At 39.7% G+C, this 19,367-nt stretch overlaps 1 protein-coding gene across 1 annotated transcript in view; it reads left to right on the top strand.

Annotated features, from left to right (window-relative positions):
- Positions 1 to 19,367, top strand: part of SV2C (synaptic vesicle glycoprotein 2C) — a 703,553-nt gene that overhangs the window by 668,830 nt on the left and 15,356 nt on the right. Inside the window, exon 12 of the mRNA XM_078677323.1 lies at positions 16,232 to 16,391. Within this exon, the coding sequence (XP_078533449.1) occupies positions 16,232 to 16,391 (160 nt within the window). The remainder of the gene's footprint in view (positions 1 to 16,231; positions 16,392 to 19,367) is intronic.

The raw sequence follows: 19,367 nt of genomic DNA, 5'->3' as shown, positions 1-19,367 counted from the left end.
GCTGGGATGGAAACATAAGCGTTTGTCTCTCTACGCCGGCAATGGCCTGAGAACAGTGTACTTACTACACAAAGAAGATTCTGAAGTGCAACATTTTATTTAGTTTTATATAGAGATGAACAGGAAACAGACAACAAATATCAGCAAAAGTGTAGTTAACAGTCACAGTGATTATATATATATATGATATCTAATTATGCACTATGAAATATATTGGAATTAATAACAACCTTAAAAAGAAATATCAATTATAAACATATATAGGGTACATATGGAATACTGATTTTAGTATATTAAAAAGAAATGCATATTCATATCTGCTCAATAAAAAATATATCCATCCAATGTTTTCCAAATAAGAGTTTGGATTAAAGGAGATTTTTTCGTTTTATTAAAAGAAAAATCAATTCCTCTCCTTAGAATAAGAATCGAATCCTACCAGACTTGCAAAGATAAAGGGTTTGCAGATTTCCAATTGAAAGTGATAGATTTGATATCACATGAAATAGGAAGAGCAAACAATTTCATATCCATATAATAAAAGTTTGGAAAGGGAGAAAGATGTGTTTATAATAATGTTAAAAGTTAGGGGTATATCAAACTTATATATATATATGAGAAATTTTGCCCCAAACATTAGACCAAAATTTAAAAAAATGAGCGGACAATAAAAAAACATGTGTTTCACAGAACCAGATTCTGAATTACAATGCCAACAATCTGGTTATCAGAAAGTTGTGCATCATATAACTTGACAGGAGACCAATAGCAATTGTCTAAAAGAAATTAATTGGATTGGCAGATAGACGAATGTAACCAACTATAAATATTGCTGAGCCAAATTTTCTTCATACTGGGTGTGAAATTGATATTAAGAATAGGATTCCACAATTGACACAGCTACGTGAGGTTGGAATGATTAGTAGGTATTATTTTTTTAATATATTTTAGAGGCAATATGGCCAGAGAGCCTGAGTATATTGAAGAAAAGCTCCATATCTGAACATGAGCGGTGAGGAATGGATCAATTATAGGCATTGAGGATTGTGTTACATAAGATGACAAATTGATGATAAGCAAATGTTGAAATATGATATTTGGATTGTACATATGTAAAGTATAAAAACATGTTGTTATGACAGATGTCAGAAACATAAATCATGTAGACCAAGAAGACCTAGTTTGATCTTAGAATTGTACCATAGGGATGTTTTATTATAATAGATGATTTTATTATGAAATAATGCATTAGCCTTAGTGAGAGCATGTTTTGTTACATTTAAGATTGACAAATTTGACCCTTATTTACAAAGGTCCATGGTAAGGTTTGCAGGTAGAGGAAAAGGAGCAGCAATATTCCTTTCAATCAGGTGCCTATTTTGTATATGAGCTTGAAAACCAATGAAAACTTTGCGCAGCTAAAAAACAGAAATATTTTTGAAAATCAGGAAGACCAAAACCCCCTTCTAGTTTCGAGAATTGTAATGTTTTATATTCAATTCTTGTAAATTTGTTATTCCAAATGAATTTAATGAGAATTGTATTCAGGTTTGTGTAAAAAGAAGTAGGAAATGACAGGCAGGATAGATAGCATGTATAATATTTGTGGTGTAATTGCCATCTAAATTGCTTCCAATTTACCCCACCAGGATAAGTTAAAAAAGAGCATGTGTCTAACTTCTCTGTAATACAAGAGATTACTTTTTTTTACAATTTATGTAGACCTTAATTGAATTTTTAAATTACATTCCTAAGTACTTTAAACTAGATAAATTCCAAATAATATCGGTATCACCAAGCATATCTGTTGTACAATAGACATTCAGAGGAAAAAAGTCTGATTTATTAATATTTAATATATATCCTGAAAGTGAAGCGTAGATTTGTATAATGCACAGTATACTGGGTATCATGATTATGGAGTCACTAATATGGAGTAGAACATCGTCAACATAAGCAGAAGTTTTTAGAGTAACTTTATTAACATTAATTCCAGTATTGTCTGACGAATTACAAAGAAGACACAATAAAGGGACAATGGCTAGTAAAAATAGTAGGTGCGAGAGAGAGCGTCCTTCTCTCATATCTCAATATAAAGCAATGACGCAGAAAGTAGTACCATTAACATATGTAGCTTGAGGTGAAGAATACAAAGCTTGAACTATTGAAAGAAATAGTGATCCAAAACTAAGTGCCTCCATAGTTATAAACAAACATTTCCTGTTAATTTTATCAAGTGCTTTTTCAGCATCTAGAGCTAAAAGACCAATAGTGTGCTTTATTTTAGATAAGAAGCAATAGTATGACAGACAAGTCAAATCAAATCAAAATTACTTTATTCGGTTTCAGTTAGGAGAAAACCATGAAAGTACATACATTAAAAAATTGATTACAATAATAACATTCGATACATATTTTAAAATTATTTCATTCTGAAAATATTTAAATTTAGCAATATTCAGTGCCATACAGTCAAATTCCATGAGTTGGAGGACTATTAAGGCAGGACGGCATTGACGTAAACCTAAACTTTTCAGAATTGGAACTAACCAACGTTTACAAGGTTCAGCATAAAATTTACAGAAAAGGGTTAGGTGTATTAGGGATTGGGTTGAGATATCGTCGCAGGTAACAGGTTCGACCAGTCATTTATTTTTGGGAAAGTAACCAGTCGATGAAAAAGGTTGAACCTAAAAGGGTCAACAAAAACCTGTCATAACCAGACAAATTCCAGGTTAGATATGGCTGGATGGCCACTGTCGACTGGATCAGCAGAGAGTGTTGAGCCGAGATTTTATTGGCTTCTGAAGCCAAACGCAGATCCGCAAGGTGGCTTAAGCATATGTTTTTTAGAGCTTTTCTTGACACTTGTGCTATTAGAGGAGGATTATGAAAATACTTTTTCACACAAATCAAACAAAAAGTTCTTAACATAGTGAATCCAGGGAATCTTGCCGGAATTTTCGAGTGAGAGGCAGTCCTTTAAATAGATTTTGGGTGAAAGTTAATTTAGATGATGTCCAAATTCGGTGCCATAGCAGAATTGTCTGTATCTTGATAGTGTCAGAAATATAAGGTATGCCTAATTCTATATGGCAACCGAAAGTTGTGGTACCTTGTGGAACAGCGAGCAAAAACCTCCAAAATCTGTTTTCCACCTTTTGAAGGACTTCCATCTGTGTGTAGCCCCACACACCTGCTCCGTATATGGCAGTACTAATGCATTTTGCCTGGTATATGCGAGTCATCTCAACCGGGGGTCTTTTTCCTAATCTCTGAGTAAAACTTACTAACGCCTTGGTTGACCTTAAAAACAGGAGCTTTCTCGCTTCTATTGCTTTTCTCCATGAGCCTTTTTCGTCTATTAAAATCCCAAGATAGGAGTATGTCGTGGTGTTCTCCACCCTGGAATTATTAATAAAGATGTCTCTACTTTTTTTGTGTTTAGCTCCTGAACTCATTATAAAAGTTTTTTTGATATTAATTTTTACATCGAGATCAGACATAAAGGCAGAGTATCTATTAAGTGAGCGTTGGAGTTCTATAGGGGTGCGAGCAATAATCACGGCATCGTCCGCGTAGAGAAGAGCTGGTATCGGCGATTATGGAGTAGGGGTAGGTCCTGGAACCCCTCCAACATGGCTTTTTCTAAGCCGTTTGTATAAAGAGTGAAAAGAAAGGGGGCCTGGGCACAACTCTGCCTGACACCCCGCTCGACCGTAAACGGCGCTGTCAGCTCCCCTCTTATGCCATATCTCACTCTAGCCGCTGCATTAGAATACATCTCACGAACAAAATTGACTAAAGAAAGGTCAACACCCATTTCTGTTAAAGTACCCCACAATTTTTGATGGCTTACGCAATCGAAAGCAGATGTTAAATCTACGTATGCCATATGGAGTTTCCCACCTTTTACGTTTACGTATTTGCCTATAATTAGAGTTAGATTTAAAACTTGCTCAATGGTACCCGTACCATCTCTGAACCCATATTGGAGGTCCGATAAAATTTTATTGTCATCCGCCCAGTGTTGAAGCCGTTCTAATATAATACGCCCAGCAACCTTTCCCATAGAATCTAACAAGGAGATTGGGCGGTAACAAGATGGACTCTGTCGATCTCCCTTTTTGAATATGGGGACAAGGATGGAGAGTGACCATGAGTCTAACAAACCGACTTTACATGTTGCCTCCAGGACTCTAAGCAGGATCGGCACCCAAAGCTCCTTGTCAAATTTCTAGAGGTCAACCGGGACCCCGTCGGGGCCTGGCGCCTTTCCCCCACTACTAGCCATTAGGGCTGATTCGACTTCTGCCTGAGTAAAATCTAAAACAAGAGGTACAAATGGTGATTGGGTACTCGAACCATATGTTTCTACTGGCTTATGGGCGGTCAGTTCAGTAACATTTAGTCCAAAATTCTGGGAAAAATGTTCCACCCAGGATGTTTCGTCGATTGCCATTTCTATTTTGTCAGAATCTCTGATTTCTGCAAGAAACAGGGCATTTATTACTTTCCAAAAGGCGGTGCTGTCATTCATTAAACAGCACTTGTGGAGTTCAGCCTATAATTCCTGTTTTAATTCAGTTTTCCTCGATCGGAATGCTGAATGGTAAATTTTACGAAGATGGATTATTTCTTGCCAATTTTTAACCGGGTTATGAAGGGCGGTTTTCAAGTTCGAATATGCTTTGGAACAAGCAGTATTGAACCAACCACGCTTATTTATTTTGTTCCCTTTCAGTTTAACACATAGGGCTTCATTAACAGATTTTGTCATGACCCAAAAATTGTCAACAATCTCCTGAGGAGAAGCTCCCTCATCTAGACAAATGTTAATGACTTCCAGAGAATTCACAACTACCTTCTCCGTGATCTTCACTGGGTCAGCGTATTCCCACCTGAGGGAGTAACCATTTATACTAGTCAAGACCAGGTTTTCCTCACCATGTAATCTCTGGTGGCGTGTCTTGTCCCTCCCCCTCGGGAGAGAGAGAGTAACAGAGTTAGGAAAATGGTCACTAAAAACACAGTCATGTGTTTTACAATTTAAAGTGAGAGGTGCCGCCGTAGAGGATAAAAAAAATTAAATCTATGCAGCTAAATAAGCCTCTACCATTAAAGGTTGGGATTAGAGGGACTGGGGGTGACATTAATTCATTTGCCAAGGTCAGTTGAAGTATGATTATAGTCTCATTTAAACATGCCCCACTCTGATTGTGTGTAAAGTGCGTCAGGTTGTCATTGTTCTCTTCTTGTAGACCACAGGTTATATTATGGTTGTGGACACACGGAGAAATGTTAAAGTCGACACCCCAAATAATATTTTCTTTTGGTATTTGTTTTTAAGTTCCAAAAGGATATTGCGGATCTCTTTAAGAGTATTAATCAGCTGAGGGTGTGGTAAGTCATTATAGAAGTTAACTATGATGAAAATATCAAGTTTGTTAGTATCCAGAATAATTATTTGAAAATTAACCTCAAGTTTTAGGGGGATAATTTCCCGTGCTGTAATTATGTTAGAGATATAAAATCGACAATCCTCCTTTCGCACGCCCTGATGGGGCGAAATAGCGGGCGAGTGGTAGGTTTTGTAACCGAGTAGATGAATGGGTAGTATGGCCCACGTTTCTTGAAAGGAAAGAATCAAAAAGGTCCGCGAAAAGGTCAACCATTCTTTGAAGTAGGTCTTTGATCGCAGGCCGGCGATATTCCAAAAAAGAATACTCAATATTGGCCCTGTCAGGGGATTTTCTTTGGGGGGACTTGGAATAGCAGAATCTCCTATGTGTGCTGGAGAAATTACATCTCAACTGGAAGCCTGGGTTAACAAAACGTTATGATTGACCCTACAATCTTTGACACAGATCTGTAGGCTAAGGTGACTGGGGGTGAAACAGGCAAGTCTTGTATTGTATGCTGATAAACGTCCTTTCATAAAACCAGTTTGCTCTGGGTGAATTAGTATCTGGGGTAGTCTAAGTGCACTCATTTTTGCACATATTTTACAGTCTTGATTAATGAGCAAGATTGGGTGAAAGTTTGAGATTATAATATGGTCCTTGTCTGGTTCAGGGAGCACAATAATTGTGGCATCTTTAATTGTACCCTCAAGGAAGCATTAAAAGCAAAATCCTGAAATAAGGATAGGAGGACCTGGGCTATTTGTGTAGAGAAAGTTTGGTAGAATTCTGCTGGAATTCCACAGGACCAGGTGCTCTTTTGGACTTTGAAGATTTAATTGCAGAGTGAACTTCTTCTATAGTTAAAGGAGACTCAAGAATATTTCTATCTGTGAGGTGTAGCGTTGGTAAGTTACAATGAGTGAGGAATTGATTAGCTGTATCGTCAGGAGCACCATGGGGTTTACTGTATAGGTTTGAATACATTTCTTTGAATTCTTGAGCTATATCTGTGGTGGATAAAAGTAGGCGGCCACTTGAGGAATGAATGGAAGGAATCTGTAACTTATTACTTGTAATACGTAGATATTTTGCAAAAATATGACCTGCTTCATTAGCATTAAACTGGAAATTAACTTTCTGCTTATTACTAAGCAGCATATTGTATTCATATCAACGGGTTTGCATCTTTAGAGTAAATTGTGTATCTGTAGAAAATATAAACTGTTTTTCTGCTGTAGTAATTTGTTTCTCTAGTAATGACTATTTGGAAACAAATAATGTATTCTCATTTGCCATTATGGAGATGAAAATACCTCATACGTATAGTTTAACCCTTCGATGCGTCGGACGGCCAGGTGTCTACGGAGGACGGCCGTGGGCCGTCCGAACCGCGCACGCGTCATTTTTTTCAGCGCTGCTGCGGAATGTCCGCCGCGGCGAAGAGGTTCAAATCGTACTGATGAGTAATCTTGGATGGATCTTCAATTTTGTTGTATGTTGAGAAACATCAGCTAAGGTTAACAAAAAAGAAAATAAAGCATTATCTGATATAGTCATGGGTTCTATTTTAGAAATGGAAATCATATGAGTTAAATGTCTGGAGGCTAATAAATAGTAATTACGTGAAAATGTAGAATGAGCATTGGAAAAGAATGTAAAGTCTTTTTCAATTGGCCATGTGTGTCACCAATTATATAATAATGTAGTAGTCGAAATAAAGGTTTTAAACAAAGCATATGCTTTTGTAGGGCGAAAGTTAACTATGGAAATTTTATCTAAGAGATGGTCAGAAGTTGTACTACAGTCACCTCCCAGAATAATAGGTATATACTAAGTATTTCAGATCTAATTGTTTGCCTTAAATGGGGGTCATCTTGAGTGGAAGCGTAAATTCTGACTAAATGGAGAGAATATTTATCAACTTGGATGTGACGGCCATCTAACTCAGCTTTACTATTTAAAATGGTTAATTGTATTTTGAAAGAGAAAAGATTAGCAACACTGTTTTTGTGACAAGAAATCGGTGAGAACACTAGGGGGCTGATTACAATACGGCCCGTAAAGGCTCCGACCTGCGGTCAGAGCCTTTAAGGCTGCATCGTAATGGGTTGATCTGTTTACTTTTCACCCGCCTCATTATGTCGGAGGCGGTTTGAAAGTAAACCTCCCAGTCATTCCAGGTGGCTTTAGACGGGCTCGGAGAGTCCATCCACCAGTCGGAAGACAACAAGTTCTCTCAAGGGCGGGTCTTTCCGCCCTTGAGATTACGATCACGGTTTCCGACATGGTTTCCATGCTGGTCTGTCCGACATGGAAACCATGTCAAAAAGCTTGTTTGAGGGCCCAAACCAGGTCCTCCTTTGGTGCACGGCCTCCGGTTGGAGGCAGAGGGGCACCTATGGTGCCATCCTGTTGATCCCTGCACCTTGTGGCAGGCACCCTCAGGTACCTGCCAAAATGGTGCAGGGATGAACCACACCTACCATTTCACTATGGGAGCATGCATTACGGCCCGTTTATTGCCGTAATGCATGCTCCCATAGTGAAATATAGGAATGTGACCGAACAGTGCCTAATAAGGCATTCGGGACCGCCAACCGGGTGTCAGTTGTTCCCATGACCGAGTTGGTGTCTGGCAGAAGTGATTCCACCCAACATCATAATGACCCCCTATGACTCCAACCCTCGATTTAGTCATAGATGCTAGGATGCTATTATCAATATGGTTTTTTGGTATAAAACAGATTTCCGCTTTTCATTTGTATAAATAATCTAGAACTTTCCATCATTTTACTGGATGTCATAGGCTGTTAACATTAAGTTAAACAACAATTTTTAACTTACAAATACTAGCCATACCAATTAGAGAGGACAGAAAAGTGTAGTAAAAAGTGGGATATATATAGGGAATAGAAAAGCTAGAAAGGAATAGAACAAACAAGTTGCCTATCAATAAGGACAGACCCACGAACAAGACAAACAACCATTTGTAACCAATGTTCCCTCTAATTTTTTTCCTCTGTGTGCGGCAGTGGAGGGTATCTGTGCGCTGCAACCGAGGCTATGTGCGCTAGTAACCAAACCGCGCGTGTCTGCGGCGCCAAATGGCACTCAAAACGTTTACTTTACAAAGTGAAAAGATGGTGCATTTTCACACATACAGCGCCACAATAAGGGTCTTACGGGCAGTTTGCAAATTGGATAAGCACGCCATGACATGATTTGGTTAAACTGGCCCGTTCTGCCCTCTGTTCCACTCGTTTTTCCGTAGTTTTTGTTTCCCTCTGCCCTCTGTTCCACTCGTTTTCCCCTCGTTTTTGTGCCCTTCTGCCCTCTGTTCCACTCGTTTTTTGTGCCTTTCTGCCCTTTGATCCACTCGTTTTCCCCTCGTTTTTTGTGCCCTTCTGCCCTCTGTTTCACTCGTTTTCCCCTTTTTTTGTGCCCTTCTGCCCTCTGTTTCACTCGTTTCCCCCTTTTTTTTGTGCTCTTCTGCCCTCTGTTCCACTCGTTTTTTGTGCCCTTCTGTCCTCTTTTCCAATAGTTTTTTGTGCCTTTCTGCCCTCTGTTCCACTCGTTTTTCCCTTGTTTTTTGTGCTCTTCTGCCCTCTTTTCCACTTGTTTTTTGTGCCCTTCTGCCCTCTGTTCTACTTGTTTTTCCCTTGCTTTTTGTGCTCTTCTGCCCTCTGTTCCACTCCTTTTTTGTGCCCTTCTGCCCTCTGTTCTACTTGTTTTTGTGCCTTTCTGCCCTCTGTTTCACTCGTTTCTCCCTTTTTTTGTGCCCTTCGGCCCTCTGTTTCACTTGTTTTCCCCTTTTTTTGTGCCCTTCTGCCCTCTGTTTGATTTGTTTTCCCCTTCTTTTTTGTTCCCTTCTGCCCTCTGTTCCACTCGTTTTCCCCTCATTTTTTCTGCCCTTCTGCCCTCTGTTCCACTTGTTTTTGTGCCTTTCTGCCCTTTGTTCCACTGGTTTTCCCCTCATTTTGTGTGCCATTCTGCACTCTGTTCCACTCGTTTTCCCCTTGTTTTTTGTGCTCTTCTGCCCTCTGTTCCACTAGTTTTTTGTGCCCTTCTGCCCTCTGTTCTACTTGTTTTTGTGCCTTTCTGCCCTCTGTCACTCGTTTTCCCCTTTTTTTGTGCCCTTCTGCCCTCTGTTTCACTCGTTTTCCCCTTCTTTTTTGTGCCCTTCTGCCCTCTGTTTCACTCGTTTTCCCCTTTTTTTGTGCCCTTCTGACCTCTGTTTCACTTGTTTTCCACTTCTTTTTTGTGCCCTTCTGCCTTCTGTGTCACACCTCCTGTGTGCTGTGAGGACGCAGGGCAGACTCTGGCCTTTTCTTGAAGTATTGCTGTTAATCAGAGCCCCTTCACGGGCTCCGATTAACATCAATACTTAAACAAAAGGCCAGAGTCTGCCCCCGCGCTTTCAAAACAAAAGCATAGACAGTTTCCAAACACAGCGTGTACTTTAGCACACGCTGTGTTTGGAAACTGTCTACGCTTTTGTTAGGAAAGCGCGGGGCAGACTCTGGCCTTTTGTTTAAGTATTGCTGTTAATCTGAGCCCGTGAAGGGGCTCCGATTAACAGCAATACTTAAACAAAAGGCCAGAGTCTGCCCCGCGCTCCCACATAGCCGCAAGCGCCACAAGCCCTCCCCCGCCTCCTTACCTGCACCCCTCACGACCGCTCCGCCGCATTCGCGCCGCTCGCTTCTTTCAAAGCGACATCCTGACTGTGTGCGCGCTCCACGCGAGGTGGTGCCCGCTGAGGTCAGGAGCGGTGCACGCGCGCCCTACAGGGAACGGTGTTTGTAACACTTACGTACAAAACACATTAAATGAATTATTGAAACTACGAAGGTACAACCCACTAATCCATTGAAGATCATGAAGCCTGCTAATGGAAGAAAGAATAATATTAGTTATGCAGTAACAAATATCGATTAGCATTTATAGAAGACTAAGGGCCAGATGTAGGTAATCTCCATTTCCCTATTCTTAAATACCGAATCATCCCGATTCGGTATTTAAGAATAGGTAAATGGGATGTAGGTTATTTTTCGTTAACAATTACCGAATCGGTAAGTTTTGGTAATTACCGAATCGGTATTTACCGATTCGGCAATTGCCATTCATTCCTATGGGCCGTCATGAATGGCAATTACCGAATCGGTAAATAGCGATTCTGTAAAAGGGGGAAAACATTGAAGGGTGGCAGGGTGTCACTTTGACACCCTGTTGCACCCCTCAATTGCGTATGGGTGCACATGTGGCACACATACATGCCCTAAGGGCATGTATGTCTGCCACATCGCACTGTTGGAAAAGCAAAAAAAATATGCTTTTTCAAAGGTGTTCATTATTTACCACCAACTTGTAGTTGGTGGTAAATAACGAATCCTTAACTGAGGAATGCACCAACTTGAGTGCTCCCTACATCCTGGATTCGGTAATTTACCGAACTGGTATGTTAAGAATTCGGTATTTTACCGAATCCTTAAATTACCGATTCGGTAAAATACCGAATCCTAAAAAAATGCCACCTACATCTAAAAAGCCCAATACCGGTCGGTAACGGCCGAAATTCGGTTATTTCGGCCGTTACCGACCGTTATTGGGCAGCCTACATCTGGCCCTAAGATTCCATTGCCACCATAGCGTGAAGATCAAGATGATCAATTAGGTCAGATGGAGAGGTGAAGGACTTGGTGATGTCATTTTTCGAGCGTCGCATCACTGCTGGATCAAACAAACCATTATATCCAGCTTCTCTCAATCTAGTGCGTACGTCAAAGAATTGCTTGTGCATGACTACCATCTCTTTTGCAAATTCTTGATGAATATAAACTTTATGTCCTTCAACCATAAGCGTTGGAATTTCTGTGACAGTCTTTTGAATAAGTACGACATGATGGTGTTGTAGTACTTTAAAAAAAAAAACACTTGTCTTGGTTTGGATTGAGTTGATTTATGATATGAGGGAGCTCAATGAGCCTTGTTGATTTTAGACGATTCAGAGAATTTTATTTTCAGTAGTGAAGGAATGATTATTTCCAAGACAATTTTTCCCTTTAATATTCTCTGCCAGATTGAAAATACACAAATTGTATTGGCGATTTCTGCTTTCTAGGTCTAGAAGCTGTTTCCTCATGGGCACAATAAGATTAACCTGAGGAGACATTTTGTCATTCTCAGCCTTATTAGCTCTTATTTTAATGGCACATCATTATGTGAGCGCTGCCAGATCTCCCTGCAGATGTTTAATATCAGTGCAGATGGCGTCTGTATTATTATGTACGGCTCGTGTTTCTTCCAAACTTTTTGCCATTGATTCTGCATGTGAATCCAAAATTTTTGCTTTGGCAGGAAGTGGAGAAGATGTTTGTTTTCGTTTATTATAAGGATTTTGTGCATTTTTAATATACAATTTATATAATTATAAAAGTCAATTGACTCGAAGGTTGGTAAAATTGAATAAATATGAAAAGAGCAAATAAAATCCTCCTCTTTGTGATAGAAATATAAAAAAGTAGGCAATAAACCAGTGAAATGATGGTGCTCAGAAAAGTAAAGTTTAACAGTCGCCAGGTTTCAGTAAAAGCAGACCTCGCCTTTATGATGTGAAGCAAAAGGCAGAAACAGTACCTTTAGGAAACAGCAGCAGCCTGAATAAGACCGTCCTCTTTCAAAAAGCCTCCCTCACGCAGTCTCTGGAATAGTAGGCTTCTACTTGAGCACTGAAGGAGCAGAAGAGAGAGCACAGAGGCAAGAAAAATGACTAAAAAAGCAAAAGGTATGTGACGTGGGGCATGAAATCCCAATATTCATGCAGCCAGTGAAGTTTAGAACCGCAATTCCTCATTAAAAATCGGCCAAAGTTGCAGGCTGTAACGGAGCTTAAAGTGCGTCCGCCATCGTGGGTCACGCACGCTCCCACAGTCCACACCAAGAAGATTCTGGTGATGGTGATGGCAGACTGATGCATGTAACCCTTGTACAATGGTTGATATGTGTAATTGGTGACACTGAGACCATTTGTGCTTATGGTCTGACCCATGGATGATGCTGAAGTCCTCAGGGCTGTGGGTGAACAGGGGCCACAGCAGTCTTTCTGTGGTCTTCTCAGGAATTAGATGGTCAAAGAAGCAGCCAGTGGAGGAGAATTTTGATCTGCACCAGCATAACTTCCCTCATTGTACTCTACTGGTTTGTCTAGTGCATGGCAAGTGCCTAGATTTCAGGCCTCCAGGAGACATAGGTCTGGATACTCATTCATCAGCCTGAGGCACTGAGTGTGACCTGGAGCTGATCCCGCAATAGGACAGCCATCTGTGACTTCACCTGTGACTCACTATGGCAGATTGCAAGAAACTGAAGGAGGATTGTTTCCTTCCCTGTCTCACCTCAAGCAAGGAAGGCCAGAAAAAGGACCAAGTGCACTCGCTTGATGATATAGATCTTTCACCAGGGGGGAAAACCTGCTGAGATTCATCAGTACTTTTAAAGCAGACCTTATTGCCAGAACTTCTGAAACTGAGACAGCAGAAATCTGAGGTATTGTCTGGCAGCGTGTCTACCGTGGAGCACAGACTTGAAATGGCAGAGCAAAATATCAACTTGATGGAGGGCACTTCCATCTCCTACAAAACAAATATAATGTAACGTGAATTTGTAAAGCATACATTCATGCACGGGTATCTTAGCGCTGAATAACAGGTTTTTATTGTTACTCACCTCAATGGTACTCATTTTATTGACCTCAGAAGGATGAAAGGCTGAATGGACCCGCCGGGATTTGAACTTCTGACCATGAGGTCGAACATAAGCCCATACAGTGGACACATTAGTCCACTAAGCCACCAGTCCATCATCCTAGCATTCTTTTCTAGCAAAACCCAAACTTCCAGCACTTAAGAGCCTTTGGGCATTGGTTGCCTGTTGCTTCCACTTCAACATACTAAGTTAGCGCTCCAGGCTTTTTTACAGTGCTGTGGTATTCTCCTAAAGACCATCACCTGGCATGGCTAACTAGCTACTGTAGTTCAGGAACAACTTTGGGCAAATGGAACAGGAGAACAAGCAGGACAGTCCCAAAGCAAGAGCAGTGTGCACACAATGACATGGGGACATGGTATAAGTCTACCCCACTCTACTCTTGTTGTCAGTGCCTGTACTAAACTATCATCAGCTTCCTCCCCCTCTGCATTGATTTCTAGTTCTTTGTGCCTTACCATCCAATTATCATACCACATACTGTTGTTCGCAGAGGGTGTACAGTCAGGTACCAGGTAGAACTGATCCTGAGTGCTCTTTAGAAGTAGCAGGTACATGTGAACTTGAGTAGAGATGCTGTTGTTGAACAGTGCAGCCTCTCTCTCCAGCTTAACTGCCACCTTCGACTCCATGCACTCCTTGAGCATCACTGCCAAGCTAGTAGACAGATGGTTTTTGAAGATGCACGTCACATTGTTCTGCGCTGGCACAGATCATCCAACACCATGACTTCTATCATGCCAACCACTCCAGGTACTGGGGCTTTCCCTCAGTATCCATTGTAAGCTCTACACAGCTAACGCATAAGTGGTCTGAACCGTGAGAACCATGTGGATATGTGCTTCAACCAGAGAAATAAAAATTCCCTTGAACAGGACTATATGGAAAGTGACAAGAAACAATCTAGGCCTAAATAACAAAAATTCATAAACAAATCAACAAAATAGGTTTTTGTAAAAAAAGGAAGATTACAATTTATTATGTATACATACAAGAATAAAATTCACACTGTGGTATTACATTAAACACCAATAAGACATGCAATTAAAAAGACCATATCAACACAAATAATAAAATTTATATCATTCAATTATGACCCGCATAATTGGCACAAGTAAAGACAGAAACAGTGAGACATGGGAAATTATGCAATACTACAAGTATATTCGGACTCCTGGTTAATCACATCGATGTCATGTATGTGAAGATCTATATATCTACAGCGATGAGGAAGTCATGAATTATACAAATTTTGGAAAGCGTTGACGCGTTTCGGTGGGATTTCTTGATTCTTGCCACCTTTTTCAAGACTATATACAATGTCTGTCAAAACCAGGGGGTCATATAATTTCCCCTATTATGTGCTACAAAAACGCTGTGCCCAAGGTCGTATTTCTTTATTATCTCAGTTTAACACGATGCACGGGCTCGGAGCTTTCAACCCAGATATAACAATCTTTAATTAGATCAGGATTTTTTCTTATATTTCTTTTATCTTGTACTCTTCCACGAGTAGAACGTGGCTCACTTCGCCTTTTAAAGGATGGTTGGCGCCTTCTCGTAATTAGGATATAGCCCTGTGTTCGGGTTGTAAATAGAAAAAGGCAAAGGCAATGAAGTGACGAGCTGAAACACCGGCTCCTTTAAAGCGTCGCTGGAGACACAGCTCTATTGAGTCTGTGATACTCGACCGCGGAAATAAACCTCTGGGATATAGTGTCTTGGCGCCGAAATTTCTCCTGTCCGTAGCGTAACACTACGGACAGGAGAAGGCGCCAACCATCCTTTAAAAGGCGAAGTGAGCCACGTTCTACTCGAGGAAGAGTACAAGATAAAAGAAATATAAGAAAAAATGCTGTTCTAATTAAAGATTGTATATCTGGGTTGAAAGCTCCGAGCCTGTGCATCGTGTTAAACTGAGATAATAAAGAAATACGACCTTGGGCACAGCGTTTTTGTAGCACATAATAGGGGAAATTATATGACCCCCTGCGTTTGACAGACATTGTATATAGTCTTGAAAAAGGTGGCAAGAATCAAGAAATCCCACCAAAACGCGTCGACGCTTTCCAAAATTTGTATAATTTATGACTTCCTCATCGCTGTAGATATATAGATCTTTACATACATGACATCGATGTGATTAACCAGGAGACCGAATATACTTGTAGTATTGCATAATTTCCCATGTCTTACTGTTTCTGTCTTTACTTGTGCCAATTATGCGGGTCATAATTGAATGATATAAATTTTATTATTTGTGTTGATATGGTCTTTTTAATTGCATGTCTTATTGGTGTTTAATGTAATACCACAGTGTGAATTTTATTCTTGTATGTATACATAATAAATTGTAATCTTCCTTTTTTTACAAAAACCTATTTTGTTGATTTGTTTATGATTTTTTGTTATTTAGGCCTAGATTGTTTCTTGTCACTTTCCATATAGTCCTGTTCAAGGGAATTTTTATTTCTCTGGTTGGTTAACCCTATTTCCCTTGACTAGTTTAAGGGGTACCTCTCTTTTCTCATCCGATATGTGCTTCAAACCAAACTTTTGAGAATTTGTAGAGTTGAACACAGGCCGTTTTGCCATCACTTTGTCAAATGTTTTATGTGAGTGAGGCCTCCTTATAATGAGCAGATATGTGGTCAAAAATATTGTAATTCAACTATTTTATGGTACGAGTATTACATAGAAATGCTAGTACTGTTTTTCAAAGCCAGTTATCACATCCTTGTTGTTATAAGCAAGCTAAAGTAAAATAGAATCCCACCTAAATACTAGCAGAAGTATCTTTAATGACTCCAACGTGTTATACATTACAGTCAATATTGGTTTCATATTGTGTATCCGGACACTTAATGTCCAGTTAATATTTCCTGAAGGGAAGCACTCAAGTGCACCCTTCTGTGCTGATTTGGAAGTAACGTCATGCTGCTGATATGATTTTCCAATATTGTATTTTATACACCTGCACCAAGTACATTATTATTTATGTATGTGGTTCAATTGAAGCTTTGCATAAAGAGAGTCCTCACTAACTGTTTTTTTCATTCTAGGTGGTTCTATGGTCCTTTCTGGCATAAGTTGTTTTTTCTTGTGGTTTGGTACCAGTGAAGCAATGATGATAGGCATGCTGTGTCTCTACAATGGACTCACCATTTCTGCTTGGAACTCCCTGGATGTGATCACTGTAGAATTATACCCTACAGACAGAAGGTATTTATGTTTTTATTTATGTATTCATGTGCAAGGCACTCTGCACAACATTAATTGTCTTTAGACCCCAGTAACTAGGAATACGTACTACTGGACTAAAACTTACTATACTGTGTTAACCATGACAGAACGTGAGCTGTAAACCCAAAACTTTGATTACTACTGGAATATGAAGGTTTTTGACTTTTTCCCCTAAGATGAGAAGTGTGGGAGTCTCTCTAACATTTAGAGTTAGGTAGACTTAAGACTATAAACCTTCTACCCCCTTTCACTTCACGCATGTGCATTAGTCTACCAGCAAGTCAGGAACTCATTGGTCCATGGAAGGAGCACAAAAGCCATTTTTTCCTGAAGGCACTCTGGGAGAGATACCAAAAGACAGTTATATCACAAGCGTAGTATTTAACAGGCAATTGGTTAGTGTGCTGACCACTGGATCTGAGGTGGATATGTTCGTTCTTAAACTTATCCTGAAAATCAAAGCAATGATTGCACCAACTGCTAGGACCGGAAGTGGTGTAGTCCAGATACGAACTCTGGTGCTCCCCGACTGGAGCCGCCACTTAGCTTCAATTATGAGCATTCAAAGAGAAACGCTGAAACATTCTGATAAGAATGACAGACAAGAGTTGTTGTTTCAAAACTTTATAAGTGAATTAATGCCTGTAGTAATTTTAGTAGCAAAGCATGAAATCATAAGCACAAATAACTCATTGCAGTTCTAAGAAAAATCCAGCATAGATTTGTCTTCTATGGCTGAGGATAATGGAGACTCCTTGGGTACAAGAATCTGAATCCTTTTAGAGGGCGTTAGACAAAGACATTCATATACTCTACACGAGTACATGGATCACAAGTTCTTCACCAATGGGGAACAAGCAATGGTAAATATTCAACTGTAGAATACATTCAAAGATTTTCTCATACATTTTAGACATTCTTACTGCTTATTCAAGCAGTTGAAATGATACATTGTTCAACAATAGCCTGGGACAGTTAAGATGTCCTAGGCCAGGCACAGCCAGGAAAGTCTCTGGGAACACTCTTTGGGTATTCGTGAAAATGTCAGCAATAATTTATTTATACCAGAAAGACAGCAATAGACATCATGTGATATGTTGTGACGTCTCAGCAAGATGAAGGATAATGTAAGCAGACTCTAATTTCAGCATAAGCTCTGGTCAAAATGCATTTAATACAAGATAAGGAAAAACAACTTTTGCATCTGCAACTCGGTCGAGACACGGTCGCACGTCATATCTTTTTTATGTTTGAAAAGATTTATTTGTAGTAATCATGGCAACAACTGACATCAGGAAGGAGAATATAGAATAATAATTCATATATGAAATTGAACAATCCTAATGACAGGCTAGAGAACTAAAGCATTTTATGGAATTTTGAAAAGGAAAGGGCAGGAGGGGGAGGAAGGGGGGATAAGATAAATTAAATAAAATAAATTAAAGTCAAGTCAAAAACATTGCTATAAAAAAAATTATTTTAAACGGCAAAATCACATAAGCAAATATCAAAAAAGAAATATATGGGATATGCAGTACATTATAATAATAAGGACCTTAAAACAGTATGGAGATGTACAAGTAGGAGAGAGTGAAATCATTCAGGGGGGTTTAACATTTTCAGAATTGATAGAATTAATAGGAAAAGTTTTCTTTTGAGTTAAGTGGTCCAGGTATATAGTAAGAGGCAACCAGTAGAGGTCAACATTACGAGGAGGTTTACAGGAGGAAGCAAAGGAGACATCAAGTCTATGGAAATGACATAAAGAGTTCCACCAATGTTGTATGGAAACATTTGTAAGAGCTTTCCAATTAGAAGAGATATGTTGGAAGGCGAGTGCAAGCATGAGATCAAAGAGACCTTGAGACTGTGAAGGTAAAGTTAACGTGTCTGAAAGACTGCCAAGAAAAAGAAGAGGAAGTGAGTATGTAACAGAAAGAGAGAAAACACGGGAAATGCAAGATCAAACTTTCTTCCAAAAAGCTGAAACCGTAGGACAGAAAAAGGACATATGTAGGAGATCAGCGTTAGGTGTCTTACAAGTCCAACAGGTAGAGTCAGAGGAAGTAGAGAAGCGAGAAAGGGAAAGAGGAGAGAGATAAAGTCTGTGATAAAGAAAGAAGAGAGATTGAGTGAGGGAAGCAGAACGAGAAGTCTTCAAAGATTTGGACCAGATTTTATCCCAGAGGGAAATGGGCCAAGCACATCCCAGATCAGCTTCCCAGGAAAGTTCCACTTTGGATTTGAGATGCTACGGATTAGGAGAAGAAAAGAATTTATAAATAAGAGACGCTTTGGGGAGAGTATGAAGCAGCGTCAAAAAATGAGAATGGGGAGCAATAGAAGTTGATGAAGGAAGAGAGTAATAACGATCAAGAATGAGTTCCATAAGCAGAGTGTATTTCTGCAGGAAAGAACGGGGACAACGAAATTGAAGTTGAAAATGCGGGAAAGAACAAGGCATTACACCATCAAAGAGTTGACGGATCCAGAAGATACCTTTAAGTCTCCACGAGGTCCAACTGATAGGTCTATTATTTACAAGAAGAAGGGAAATATACCACAGGGGTGACTGTAGAAAGGATTCACGCGAGATAGATGCAGAAGAGAATAAAGGTTTAAGAAGAGAGGACGTATATTTGAACAAATGAAATGAATCATAAGGGGATTTAGATGAGAAACGTATGAATTCTTCAAAGGAAAAGGGCGATAAAAGGAACGTTCGATAGAGAGCCAAAGTGGAGAGGGGGGGAAGAGTTCAAGGAGAGCCAACGAGAGGCTTGACGGAAAGAAAAGGATTTATGATATAGACGCAAATCAGGGAAATTAACACCACCATTTGATTTAGGTCTGCGAAGAGATAGAAGAGAAATTCTAGACTTTTTATTTTTCCAAAGGAATTTAGAGATAGAAGAGTCAAGACGTTTGAAATAGGGAGTTGGAATATGTACAGGC

This window comes from Lissotriton helveticus, chromosome 2_1, assembly GCF_964261635.1.
Source record: "Lissotriton helveticus chromosome 2_1, aLisHel1.1, whole genome shotgun sequence".
NCBI classification, from domain to species: Eukaryota; Metazoa; Chordata; class Amphibia; order Caudata; family Salamandridae; genus Lissotriton; species Lissotriton helveticus.
This window is presented reverse-complemented; position numbering and strand designations above follow the sequence as displayed.